Raw genomic sequence first — 14633 nt, forward strand, 5'->3', positions numbered from 1 at the left:
TGGCTAACTTTTTTTTTTTGGTTTTCCGAGACAGGGTTTCTCGAACTCAGAAATCTGCCTGCTTCTGCCTCCCGAGTGCTGGGATTAAAGGCGTGCGCCACCACCGCCCGGCTGGCTAACTTTATTATCCACCAACTTAAGCTATAGTTATCTGAGAAGAGAGAACCTCAATTGAAAAAAATGCTTCCGTAAGATAGAGCTGTAGGCAAGCCTTGTGTGTCTAGCTCTTTCTTAATTAGTGATGCTGGGGGAGGACCCAGCCAGAAAGCAACATTCATCCATGGCCTCTGCATCAGCTCCTGCCTCCAAGTTCCTGCCCTGTTTGAGTTCCTGTCCTGACTTCCTTCCTTAATGAACGGTGATATGGACCAAAATACCAGATGAACCCTTTCCTCCCCAAGTTGCCTTTGGTCATGGCGTTTCATCACAGCAATGGCAATCCCTAACTAATACACGGTGCCAGGAACACCTGAGCCCCAGGTGGCTTCAGTGGTGACTTCGAGGACAAAACCCTCAGCAGAGCCACAGGCTAGATAGATCTGGGGCTCTCTGGCAAGCGGCTAGTGACAGCAGAGGCTGACAGATTCCTACAGAGATACAAAACCCAGAACAGAGCTGGTCCTGAGACACCCACCCATCTACTACCCACGGATGAAGGCTTACCACGCACAGCCTCTCCTGCCTTCTAAGAAGCAGGGAAAGAAGCTCAGGATAGCAGGGGATCCAGGGCAGGGAAGAGCCTCCCGAAGGAGTTGCCTACCTGAACCCCACCCCCCTACTTTTAGCTCTCAACCAAAGCTCCAAACAGGGATGTCCTTGGTTGCCTCCACGGTTCTGGGAAGACCTTAGCATGACAGACTGTGAGGTGTATACTTGGTATTAGCCCATCATCCTTGTGGCCTTCCTGGTTATGCCTCCTCATTGCTGCCCACCCCATACTGGCCCCCACCTAGCCTGCAGACATTTGACTCATCCTCTTGCAGTACAGGCTGGAGGAAAACCCCACCCCACTGTCTTGAGTGGTCACTCTCCCATCTCAAGCCTGGTCCCTAGTTCCCCAGACAGTGAACAGATGTCACGCTCAGCTTCCTGACAGAATTAAGGCATGGCAGTCACCTAGTCTGAACGCGCAGAGATAGTTGTCCCCAGCCAGCCAGGAAATGACCATCCTGGTGCACCAGTCACAGGACCCAGGAGTGGGGCAGGGGATAGATGGACAGCACAAATGAATGGACAGACAGATGAGGCCAGATGGATGGATGGGGAAGCTGTTAGGAGGTTTATGGCAACCAAGCAGGGAAGATAGATGGTGACTGGAATGGGCAGCTGGGGGGAGAGGTGGAGACAAAGATAACTGGAGCTAGAAGAAGACAATGCAGAGAGATGGTAGGAGAGGGGAGGAGGGAGAAGGGACGAGTACAGGGCAAAAGGGATGATGGGGAGAAAGGAGTAACACTTGAGCAAGAAGGTGATACCGGAGACCAGAAGACAGAGGGAACAGATCACCCAGCAGTGCAGGAGGACAGCCCAGTGGCCACACCTGGGCCAAGTCCAGACCCAGCGTGGTCAGCAGGGTACCCTGCCAAGACTTCACGACATCCCACCAGCCAGCCTTGGGTACCCACTGCCATCAGTCCAGCAAGCGTCTGAGGGAACAGAGGACAACCAGGTGCATACCAGCAGTCTCAGGGCCTAGGGGTGGGGCCAGGCCAGGTTTAAGAGGCCACAAAGATACACGGGGGACTGGTGGTATGGAGAGATGACATCAGTGCCCCATCACACCAGACCTGATGGCCAAACACTTGAAAAGGAGCTAGACTTTCATGCCTGAGCAAGGAAGTTTAGGACCAAAGACGTCTCCACATGACCCAGCGGTGAAGGGAGAGTGGCAGGGAAGATGAGAGGTCACTGCCACAGTCCAGGTGAGTGACGGTGGCCTGGGGCAACTGAGGCCGACCCAGGGTAGGCAGTGGCTAGGCCAGGCGTCTACAGGACAGCATATGGGTGCTGGCTCATGGGCTAAGTGGGTAGAAGAGAAAGGGGGAGGGGTCCTGGAGCAGTAGAGGAGAGTGAGCTGCCAGACAGAGCTGGGTGACGTGTCACTCTGGAACTGACCTATTTCCCAGGGATCGTCTGGGACAGGGAATGAGGATACCCCAATCAATGTCCAGGAAACAAGGCCGTATTGTCCCCTGATATCCTGGCGCCAGCCTTAGGTCACCTGTCTGACAGAGGTGAACAGACTGCACTGGGAATGGGCTGGACTCCTATAACTCTAACACGCCAAGAACATTCCAGAACTCATGCCAACATCTTTACTCTCCTATGGAGACCAGAGTCTGGTCTTGTCACCTGGTCCAGCCTGAAGGTGTGTATTCAAGGCTCACAGCCAAACCCTCTTTCCAGATAGCCTGGGTCACTTAAGGTCGGTCTGCTACTGACTAACAAGGAGCAAGCTGGGCTCAGAGAGGCCCGAGCCTGGGACAGCACAGCTGGAACAAAGGGAGAGCTAGAGAACAGACCGAAGGCTTAGAGCAAGCCTGGCTCGGAGTCCTACCTAGCCTGTCATCAGAGCTGTGCAGAACTATATGCAAGGCTTTGATGTCAAGGCCTGCCCAGACTACAGAGTACATTCAAGGCCAGCCTGATCAATTTAGCAAGACCCTATTTAGGGGAAAAAAGTAATATGTGTGTACACACACACACACACACACATACATACATACATACATACACACATACATATATTAAAAGAGGTCTAAAGATACAGCTTGGTGGCAGAGGACTGTCCTAGGGTAGACAAGGCCCCTAGTTCATTCTCTAGTACACCAGGGTGTGTGAACACATGGGACTAATCCAAGACAAGGCAAATGATAGCCTCCGTGGAAACAGGGCTTGGCCTGACACTGCTCTGGGGCTCCTCAGGCCTACATGGCTACAGACATAGACCCATCCAGCCTACCTGGCACCCAAGGAGCCTCTCAGACCTGGGCAGCAGCAGATCTGTCTGTCAGTCTTCCTGAGGCCCTCAACTCTAGACTCTGACATGCCAGGCACCGTGCCATCCATTCTGTCTCATCTGAAGGGACTCTAGGATCGCCTTCCTGAACACTTGCTCAAACATGGGGCTGCCCTGGTTGTGCAGTCTGCTACATGAAGCCTGAGGAGTTGCAAGCCACTGTTCCACACAAGCTGTCACCTGTACAGCCCAGCCCCACCCCCACTCCAAGGCTTTGCAGGACACCCTTACTCTGCACTTCCCAGTCACACCAGCCAGTGATAACAGCCACACACTACGTCCCGCCACAGGGTCTGTACACTCCCTGCCACCTAGAGATACCTTTCCACTTCTTTCCATCACCCACGCCCTCTCTCCTTACCTGGTGGCAGTTCCAGTGCTCAGTCCCACCCTCATACCCACGCCAGAGCTGCCCTCCCTCCTTCCATCCAGCCTTTCCCTGCCTCTGCCCCCAGGCCCTTTCCTGCCCATAGCAGCAGTGGCAGCAGCAGCAATAAATAGAGCCCACGGGCCTGGCTGGGGTATACCTTGGTAAGGTCTTCAGACCCACTTGGCTGCCCAGTGGCCAGCAGGGGTGACGGGCGCAGCAGGGTATCGGGTAGTAGCTCCAGGCGCGGGCGCTTGCTCTCGGTGAATTCTATGTCGGGCTTGCCCAGCTCAGGCAGGAACGTGCGGGACTCAGGGCGCAGGTGGAGCTCCTGAGACCTGTGAGAGGCCAGGGACGCACATCACATAGGAGACAGAAGCTTGGGACCAAGACTCCAGGTGTCCACCTAGCCAGGTTCTCATGAGGAGCCTTGTTAGAAGGTTCCTCTGTCTTCCCCGACAGGAGGGGACATGCTTCTGTCTCATGAGGCCTTGTTGTGACTACCCAGCCTGAACCACTCATTGCAGCCTGAAGACCCCACAGACCCTCTTGAGCTAACCAGAAATGCAAACCGTAAGCCCATTGCACTGCTACTGACCAAGACTCTACATTTTAACAAACCCCTGGGGGTTTTAAAGTACAGGCTTGAGAAACACCCTGAGGTGTATGCACAGAACAGCATACACAACACTATTCCTTCTCACCCTCCCTGGGCAGACATCACTAGCTGATCACAGCACTCCTGCTGTTAAACCTGATCTAGCCAGCAGGCAGAGAGGTGTGAGCCTTCTGCTCTTAACCATTCTCCTCAACCTTGGGTAGATGGTCATAGCTGCCTCCTCTGCCTACAAGTCCCTGCTCCTGGGAAAGCACGGCCTTGTCATGGCCCTAGGATGCCACCAGAAATAAGTGACACTAGGAAGGGCTAAAGTCTGGACCCCTGCAGCTTTACCCACCAAAAAGCCTCGGTATCTACCTCAGAGACACCACAGCCTAGACTAAGACATCACAACTTCTCCTCACCGTTCACTCCCAGGCTGGAACTCTGACAGCAGTGAAGGCCGCCTCCTCTGTGGCTGGATGATGGAACCGGGTGACAGGTGTGAGGTGTAGTCACGGGGATGGTGTTGGTACTCGAGCAGCCCCACGTCCTGTAGAAGAAAGGGAACAGTGAGCAAGCGCAGGAACAATGACAACTTCCTTGCCACCCTGCACCAAGAGGCTCAGATGGGTTCCCAGCCTACATCCTCAAGCTACAATTGCCACCACCATGTTTCCACCATGCTTAGAGCCCTGTCTAGCTACAAGATCCTGCTGGGGGTAGAAGAGCATAATAAACCACAATACTGGACTCTACACCTCCACACGGGCTTCTCTGGGACCTGTGGTGTTCCTGTATTGCCTCACTCTCCAGCTAGTGCACCTGAAAGGGCAGTGGGTCTAAGCACAAGCCCCCTAAGGCTACAGGCTAGAGGGTCGGCTTGCCTATCCCACCTTCACCGCCGCCCACACCACCCAGCTGCAGGTTTTGAGAGAACGGATCACCTCTCCCAGGCCCTGTCTACAGACACGGGGCTGGGAGCTGCCCTCGCAGGGCACTGCTGAGCATGGAGTGGCCCACGGAGCAGAAATGTATCCGCCTTCAATAGAGACCCAAGTATTCTTGGACAGGTATCCCGGTGAAGAGTCAGGCTCAGACAGGAAAGGGGGGTGGGAGTGGGCACTATGTAGCCAGGGCAGATGGAGCTATGTAAACGCAGGTCCCAGCCAAGCAGCTGTTCAGGTGCCCCCCCACCATGAGAAAAACAGCTAGCTTCATTTATGAAGTGTGGGAAGGGGGAGAGGCAGAGGCAGGCTACACCCTCCCCCTTTGAACAACGATGTGATTACTGATCACACCTGGGTCGTCACGGTCCATAAAGGAGACCTCAACCTTAGCCTACCCTTGCAGCAAGAGTGCCGGGGAGTCAACATAGGTGATAAATTCCCCAACCTTGAAGTCTCATTGCGGTACCGGGTGCCCTCACTGCCCACTACATCCTCAGCCTTAACCTGGATCCCACAAACCCCTGCATAAAGCCTTCTTACATTTTTCACCAGGGCCAAGATCACTTTATCGCTGGGGGAAAATGAGGGAAGTGGGAGAGGAGAGAGTCAGTGTGCACACCATCTCTAATAAGAAAACCAAGACAGGTTTCCACCTTGTGCCAGACCAATCAATCTGTTCTGTCAGCCTGGATGCTTGCTTACATGCACGGCAATCGATTAGTAATGTCTGACTCGGGTATGGCTGTGGGCAGCATGAACTATATAGGTCACTTAGTTTTCCTTTGGCATATTTTCCTCTCCTTTTTAGCCCTTTTTATTTTGTTGTAGATTTCATTTTATCTTTAATTATGTGTCTGTGTGTATGTCTTATGTGTGCAGTGCCCACGTAAGCCAGAGAGAACATGAGGACATTGGATCCCCTGGAGTCAGAAGCAGCTGTGCATTATGAGTGCTTGACACCAAGCTCAGATCCTCTGAAAGAGCAGCACAGGCTCTTAACTGAGCAGAGGCCTCTCTCCAGCCCCGGGCTCTGTGTCTTAATGCAGTTCTCACTGCAAAGAATCAATGGTAGCAGTCATATGTGCTGAGGGGGTGGGGGTGGGGGGCAGCCAGGATCCTGACCCTAGACGGCGAGCAACTGGAAAACCTCAGAGACCAAACTGCAAGGGAAGGAGCGGGCAATCAAGACTTTGTAAAAGAGGACCCAGGAGAAGGACAAGGATACCAGGATGGCCCTGCAAGGATGACATCAAGAGAAATGATCCCATAGTCAGGTCGCCGCAACCAAGCCCTCTGCACAAGCTGACTAATGTGACAACCCCCCCCACACACACACACACACAAAAAGCAGCTCCAGCAGGAGGATATCATGGACGATCTGAACATCAAGAGAATGAGGAGCAAGAACAGCTCTTCCTGGTCACACAGCAAGAATTGTACAGGTGAGGCTCAATCGGCCCCTCCACAGGGAACGGAGACAGTCACACGACACGGGCTTCCAGCCTGCCCTGTGGCTGATTATAACACCTGACTCAGGGGTAGAGGCCCACCCCAGCCCCTGGATATTTCCACTACAAACAGAACAAGTGGGGAGCCCCAAGAAACAAAGAAACACTGTACCCCAGCACGAGTCTAAGACGTAAAGAGCCACACAAGATCATATGGAGGCGGAGTTCAGCCGACCCCTCCCCTGTGAACCCCAGAGTCACAGTCACCCCTGAACAGTATGTTCATTCCAACAGAGCCTCAGGTCAGGGCTTTCCGGGGCGCTGCGCATCCAGACACCAAGCACTCACTGTCCATCTTCTCGGGTCCCAGCTCCACCATCAGTATTTGTCTCTCCACTTAAATATGGCCTCCTCTAGCCCCATCTTTGTTCCACTGTACCCCAAGAGAATATCGGCTTCCCCAGAGAGGGGACATCTCTGCCTTCACAGCTCGGTCCCCAAGGCCGGGAAACTGGCATGTGACAAACCTAATCTGCATTTGTTGAGCAAATGGACGAGTGAATCCACTAATGAGTGGATGAATGAGCAAACAGGTCATTGACTGAGCCAGAGAGTTAAATGAATGGACGGACAGACAGATGAGGACCCTAAGACAGTATACAGCAGGTGGGCGCAGGACCCCACGATGTGCCCACACACCCAGGACATCAGCCCCAGCCAGCATCCAGTGCCATTAGACAGGAGCAGGCTGAGCCCTGGGTGGCAGAGCAGAGTTTGTGACCAACTGGACACCAGCCCACAGGTCCATCCCACAACCAAGAGTCAGCCAGCTAGGCCCAAGGCCAAGGTTAGGCACAGGCAACTTTGTTAGGCGTCCCTGACACACACCTTGCCAGGCACTGACCTGCGGGTACGTGGCTCCTGCACCCCACTGCCAGCAGCATGCAGGCAGGGGAGGGAGACACACCGGAGGGTCTGGGGAGCGAAGACTGGTGCTGACAGGCAGCATGTTACCCCTGGTGACACGAGGACATTGACAGCCTGGTGCTGTAGGGGGGGGGGGGGTCTCTATACTTGCCATCCCTATTGTCACATCACACAAAAACCGGCTCACGTCTCAAGTGATCACGTCACGATGTCACCTCAGCAGAACCCCAGCCATTTGATAAGCTGCTCACTTGACTGAGAGGGCGGAGCTTCTGGGAAGATAGACCTGCTAGAGTATGAAGTGGCCCAGACCCTAGGAGCTGGTGAGATGGCTCGGCGGATTAAGACAGCTCTTCCGAAGGTCTGGAGTTCAAATCCCAGCAACCACGTGGTGGCTCACAACCACAAGTAATGAGATCTGACGCCCACTTCTGGCAAGTCTGAAGACAGCTCATATAATAATAAATAAATCTTTAAAAAAAAAAAAAAAGTGGCCCATCATGTTCCCCAGGCCCAGGACACCACAGGCTGAGCTGGTCCTCTCTGCTTATCCTTGGGCTACAGGAAAGAGATGGGGTATAGTGGGGGTGGGGGGACTGGGAAGGGTCTTGGGGAAGTCTGGGGAAATGAGGGTGGGCTGAGAGGGCAGGCTGCAGGAAGGTCGGGGCTATTGGAAGAGCCTGGGGGAGAGGGTGGAGGAGGGGCTGTGGGGCAGGGTTGGGGCGGGGTTATGGGGAAGGCTGAAAAGAACCAGGGGCTCCATATGCCAGGCTTCACCAAGCCAGCACAGAAAAGTAATGAGGCCTCAACAGACTCCCAAAGAGAAACCTCCACAGACCCTGGGGATGAATAGAGGCCAAAGAGCAAGCAAGTCCCCACCAGGGGACAGACATGTTCCAAACTGTAAGCTATCCCATCAGGCCACAGGATCAGTAACTACTGGGTCTGGGCCAGCAGCATCCTGCGTCACCAATGACCCAGCAGGAGAGTGGGCGGTGCCTAGGGTCAGCCAGTGACCCCAAATACTGGGGAGAGGACACAAATGGGGCAAAGATCAAGAATTCAGGAACGAGGGAAGGACACACAGCAGCCAGAGGCTGGGTGGATGAGCAATATGAATGAAGGGGAAGAAGCCATAGACATCTGCCTGGGGGGACTGGGATAGGGAAGGGGAGGAGGGGAGGGGAGGGCAAAAAGATGATAGAACCCCAGGCAGGGACCATCAGGAAATGGCTTTAACAGTCACCAAGTTATGGTGACTGCAGATAGCCACATGGGGACATGCATAGGCCTTCTTGTGGGTGTTGCTGTCATCCCTGCTTTATAGGTGACAGAACTGAGAGGCCCTCCAACAGTAAATGGCCCGTCTCCGCCAGTCTGGAGAGTAGATGTCCTTGCTGCTGGCTTGGTTGTCACCCAGTGCATCATGGTTGCTGTGTGGTGGTGTAAAGGCTGGGAGCTAGGGAATATAGAACCCCAACACTGGCTGCCCCAGGCCAATGGTAGGGCCTGTCTTCTCCCTCCAGGTCTCAGCTGCTCCACACACTGAGAGTATACAGCTGGGTACCCTAAGGTCAGGCTCTGGGGCTCATGAGAAAGCACTCTTGACTCACAAGTAGAAACACGTCCCACACAGAAATGGACCATGCTACCCAGGAGAGACAGACACAAGCCTAGACATACATTCTCTCCTGCTCACACGCACGCACGTGCACTCCCATCCAGCTGTGGCTGCTCCATCTCACATCACACCCCTTCACTCCACAACCCAGAAAGAGTATACAACAGGCAACAATAAAAACCCAGTCTGCTCGCTCTAGCAGTACGAGATGAGCAAGAACAGAACCCTGGCAGAGGTGGACACTGCTCTGGGGCTCAGAGTCTTACAGAGAAATAGGCACAAAGATCTTGAGGGTTAGGAAGAAGTGCGACCTCAGTCTCCCTCCCCAAAAGCTCCCCAGTCCCAAACATGGCGGAAATGGGTGGGTGGGGGGAGGGGACACCATGGGTGCTCTATTGTACTTGCCAAGTCCACAAGATATAAGCAGCGTGTCCACACAGCCTAGCCTCAGCCTCCACCTTCCCACACTAAAATAAGACTTGCTATGTAGCCAGCTAGGCTGGTCTCAAAATCGAAACCCTCCTGCCTTCACCACTTCAATCCTGGGATTACCGGCCTCCATCACCACACCTGGCTGCCACCAGTGTCCCCACTGAGACCAAATCAGCACTGGCCGCAGTGGCCTGGCTTCAGAAGATGCACTGCAATAGCGGAAGTGGTACTGAGCAGACATGCCCCTTACCGTGTGGGGCCGGGCTATCTGCACCGGGTAGGAGATGCCATGGGGTGGGTAGCGGGGCTCAGCAGCCCGCCATGTCTGTGCCACAGGCTGTGTGGATCCTGACATGGTGGTAGGGTCCAGGTAGGCTTTGGAGCCCAATACACTCTTGACCACACCTAGGACTAAGGGCTGGTCTCGGTCATCTGCTGGCAGGTGACCTCGTCACAGGTGCCTGTGGAGAGAAGAGAAAAAAAACAAATTGAACAGGAGGCAGCTGGTCCACAGCCACTGCGGCCTAGTCCTTCCTCCTGCCTCAGCCTCCGCTCAAGGACAGCCCAATGCCAAAGCACTGTGCCTAGCCTCCACAAGCCATCTCCCTACTCAACAGGCCTCAACCAGCAGGCTTGGGAGCCTCGGCGTGGACACCGTACCCACAGCCATCCGCAAGGCTCCCACACCCACCTTGGTCGGCCAGTTCATCCCATAGCTGGGACTTTCCAGATCTCCAGGGCAAAGTTCTTCAAAAGCCCCTGGCAGCTCCAGTTCACAGCTGCTGGGCCTGTCCCTGGGCTGTGTGCTAGCAGAGTGGTACATGGCAGTGACCCTCTATGGGTCACAGAGCGACACAGTTGCTAAAGCAAGGCTGCCTGGCTGCTCTTTCGTCCTCAGCTAGAGACCGATTCATGATATGGAAAGGACACAGAGGAGACTGGCCTGCTGCCACTGGGAGTCGGGGAACAGGATGCCTAGGGCCACACTAGGGACGGCCTGAACCAGACACAAGCATCCTGGACAACAAATCCATCCTGGGCAACAAAACAGGTCCAGGATAGATAAAGGCCACCTTCCAGGCAGGAACCTCCATGACTAATATAAGACAAGCTACAACAATAGTCAGTGCTCTCAAGAATGGGAACAGAGAGACTGCAGGAGCCAGGGAGGCCCCAGCGGGAAGTCTGAGACAGCCCTATGGTCCTTTTTCTCTTTCCTGAAAGGCCCTCCCTTTCCACATTACACCCAGAGCTGAGGCTGGAGCTGTATCCCAAGCAATGGTACATGAGGATGAGGAGGCTGGTCAGACCCCTAGCTCCTGTAATTTAACCCCAGCCCTTCCTCTTGGGCTAACTGGTAACAATTGTCCTCCAAGCAAGCCACAGATGGCCTGTGACATATCTTATGCAGGGAAATGAAGCAGGGAGAGGAGAAGACTACAGATCCAATCCCTTCCTAAGCTGGAGGTCCTGACTATATGCGTTCGGTCCCTACTTAACCTACCAGTGTGCACCTGACATTCCATCCCAGGCCCCAAGAAGGGCCATGTGACCAGGCATGGCCAATAAGACGGTCAGGAAGGGGAGGTGGTGACTGGCTGAGGTATGAGCAGGTAAGTCAACCTGAGAACGCAGTGGACAGCCACCCCTGAGCACTCTGCACAAGCGTGGCTTTGCTCTGATGGCCCTGACTGGCTTTTTGTTACTTGTTACCAAGAACTCTGGCTCACACAGAACCTATCATCAAAAGGACATGTCACATGACACTTATGAACACAAGAACACTGGACCAAGAACCATGCCAAGAACCACAGCTTCAGGGAGTACGGTCCCCTTCTCAGAAACTTAGCTGTCTCATTTCCAACATATAGGTGGCACTGTTCCTACCCCTCAGGGTCAACAAGATGCCACCAATGTACTTCCTAAATATTCCCATGTATATGCATGTGCATACACACACACATTCCTCTCCCAGGTCACACCTTTGAGATGTTTCCTCCCGTGTGGCAGCAACACCAAACTCTGGCACACAGAGATCCGGGGGCACACAAAGCAGAAGGGTCAGAAGGCGACACAGGCAAGCACTGTGCACAGACCTGTTCATTCATCTTCTAAGCAGGCTGAGACAGGAGGATTGCAAATCCAAAGTCAGCAAGAGAAACTAAGTGAGACCCTATCTTGAAAAGTGAAAAGAAGCCAGGCATGGTGGCGCAGGCCTTTAACCCCAGCACTCAGGAGGCAGAGGTAAGAGGATCTCTCTGAGTTCGAGGCCTGCCTGGCCTACAAAGTGAGTTGTGAGTTCTAGAACAGCCAGGGCTACCCAGAGAAAGCCTGTCTTGGGAAAAAAGAAAAAGAAACAAAGAGGGAGGGGAGGAGGGGAGGAAGAAGGGAGGAAGGGAGGAAGGAAATAAGGGAGGGAGGGAGGGAGGGAGGGAGGGAGGGAGGGAGGGAGGGAGGGAGGGAGGAGTGAAAAGGGCTGGGGATACGGCTCAGTGGTAGTACTTCTGCCTACAATCCCAGTGGCAGGTCGGGCAGGGGCATGGCTCAGTAATACAGCATTTGCCTAGCATTTGTGAAGTCCTGGGCTAAATTCCCAGTTTAAAATGTTAAAAAAAAAAAAAAAAACACTGGGCAGTGGTGTCAAGTGCCTTTAATCCCAGCACTTGAGAGGCAGAGGCAGGCAGATTTCCGAGTTCAAGGCCAGCCTGGTCTACAGAGTGAGTCCCTGGATAGCCAGGAATACACAGTACAATCCTGTCTCAAAAAAAAACCAAAAAGGCAAAACAAAAACAAACAAACAAACAAACAAACAAAAAACCAACTGCTAATTGTACACAAGAAGATCTCACACCCCAGGTAAAGTGTGCACTCACGGGGCCAGAGCACAGTGTACCCCCAGTTTGCAGTAAGCCCGAGTATTCTCCACACCAGCTGCATGGATACCATCACCAACCACAAGTGAGCCTGGGGCAGAAAGACAGGGATAAGCAGGTAACTCAGCCGGCGAAGCCAGTAGACAGCAATCCCCGAGGACCCTGGGCAGGCGTGGCTTTGCTCTGGCGGCCTTGGCTGACTTTCTGTTACTTGCTACCAAGAACTCTGGCTCACAAAAACTACCTCGCACCAAAATGAGACATGTCACATGACACTTATGAACACAGAGTGTGTGGAGGCCAGCATGGCAGCTGTCCTGTGCCTGATCAGGACAAGCTGCTGCCTTGGGTGGGGCTGGGGTAAACAGGTCTACACCACACCTCAAGTCCACAGCACCCTCAGTGCAACCCCACCCCAAGGTTGACTGTCCTGGGTCACCAGCGCCATGCAACACCTGCAGATAGCCTCAAAACCACTACTTGATTTTGGGGATACACAGGAAGGCCGGAAGGTGGTAATCATTCACAATGCCTTCCTCTTGGCCAGTGGAAATGTAGGGGAGGCAGAGAGGATACCTCTGTAGGCCATCTCTGGAGAACCTCGTACCTTAGCCCAGCCCAGCTGGCCCAGGATTCACACAGCATCCCCTAGGAACACAGGAGCTGCATGGTCCAAGGTCACCCTACCAAGTCCTTTCCAGCATCCCCATGTGCAGGGTAGCCCTAAAGCCAGAGACTCTATGACCTCACCCCCATGAGTGACCCCACCCTCATGGGTGACCCCTTTCCAATGAGTGACCACACCCCCATGGGGAGACCACACCCCCATGGGGAGACCACACACCCCCACAGGTGGCCACTCCCATCCCTATGAGTTTATATCCAACCCACTTTTCATATCTCCTACCCTCAGCCTCATTTGGAGCCAGCTTGGAAAACAAATACAAACTAGGACAACAAGTTGGCAGGTCCTCAACACACGAAATACAGAGTTTCTGAAGATCTCCCAGGAGCCCAAAGAACTCAAAGAGTCATGCAGACATGCCTGTGTGTTGAGAACGACCCCATTCCCAACAGTCATAAGGTGGAAACGCCCAGCAGCCTGCTCTGCCCACTCAATGAGAATGCTCCTTAGCCAAATGGGAAGGAAAAAAAAAAAAAAAAAAACAGGGGTTACTGACATACATCACACTAGATGGCTCCAGGGATGTCGCACTGAGTAAAGGGAGCCAAAAATTTAAAACAACACAGTGTGTGACCAACTTACACAAATGTCCACATGGGGCACAGCACAGGTCAGAAAGGCAAAGGGTGGTTACCCGGGCCCGGCACAACAGACAGGCTTTATAACAGTTATGGGAACAAGGAAGCAGAGTGTCCCAGGCAGAGAGCATCATCCCGGCAAAAGCCCAGGGGCGAGACTAGACGGTCTATGTCTGAGAACATCACTGAATTAGGCAGAAGGAGGTCACACTCAAGGCCCCACAGACCACGGTGAACTCAAAGAGATTCTGTTTCAGGAGCAGTGGGGAGCCCCAGAAGGTGACAGAGGGACAGTATGGCGTCTGTGTTTTGCCATGGGTAGCACAGCTGGCGGATGAACCACTATAAACGTCCAAACTAGAGACAGACTGTGGGACGGGGCGACAGCAACTGGGAAGGGAAGAGAGCAGATGGCAGCGCATCGGGTAGGAGCCAGACAGAAGCCTCACACGCTTGCAACAGGGAGGGACATCTTCACACACCCCATGGTGGAGTGGCGGCAGCCTGGGGACAGCAGGGTCCTGGCTGCACGGTCTGCCAGGAGGAACCTGTCTAGGCAGCGCCAAAGGAGAAGCCCAGAAGGCAAGAAGCTCTCAGATGGCAATCTTAACAAGACCGCCTCCGTGGAACAGTGAAACCGTGGAACCATGTCACTCTGCAGGGGTGGGGACTAGCTGAACCCAGGGTGTGCATTGCTACAGTCACGGCCTCTGGCCTGGACATCCTCCAAGGCCATTCCTGTCCATCACATACCTTAGGTGACATGCCTGCCCTATCCCTTGCCCATTTCCTTCTCCTGGCTAGCACAACAGACTCTCAGCAAAGGACCGTGGCCGGCAAAGGAAGGCAGCCACAGTGAAAGGGCCCACCCATGTCTCTGCCCCATGGCAGCAACCTCCTTCTGGGACTGCAGGCAGTATGTGGCACTCTGAGACACAGCCAGTGGCCTAGCTTAGACAAGGGAGGTGGAATAAAGAGAAACTGGGGTGACAGCCATCCGGCATGCTGTCTGCAGCACTAGCTTACAACATCCTGGAAACACAGCACCCACTGCCATCAAACTGATAGGAGAGTGGGAGATGACAGGGGTATCCCAGAATTAGAATGTGTGTGGCCGTCAGAAGCAGCCAGAGCT

The 14633-nt window shown here is 53.9% G+C and overlaps 1 protein-coding gene across 18 annotated transcripts in view; it reads right to left on the reverse strand.

Moving 5' to 3' along the window:
* The window catches only part of Ncor2 (nuclear receptor corepressor 2), a 162907-nt gene that overhangs the window by 98636 nt on the left and 49638 nt on the right, over positions 1-14633 (reverse strand). For all 18 annotated transcript variants that reach the window (XM_029477772.2, XM_085837191.1, XM_085837194.1 and 15 more), the window contains 3 exons: positions 9613-9823; positions 4410-4537; positions 3547-3724 (listed from right to left, as the gene is read on the reverse strand). In XM_029477772.2, the coding sequence (XP_029333632.1) occupies positions 3547-3724; positions 4410-4537; positions 9613-9717 (411 nt within the window). In that variant the 5' untranslated portion in view covers positions 9718-9823. The remainder of the gene's footprint in view (positions 1-3546; positions 3725-4409; positions 4538-9612; positions 9824-14633) is intronic.

This window comes from Mus caroli, unplaced genomic scaffold (assembly GCF_978045245.1).
Source record: "Mus caroli unplaced genomic scaffold, Mus_caroli_1 scaffold_4, whole genome shotgun sequence".
NCBI lineage: Eukaryota > Metazoa > Chordata > Mammalia > Rodentia > Muridae > Mus > Mus caroli.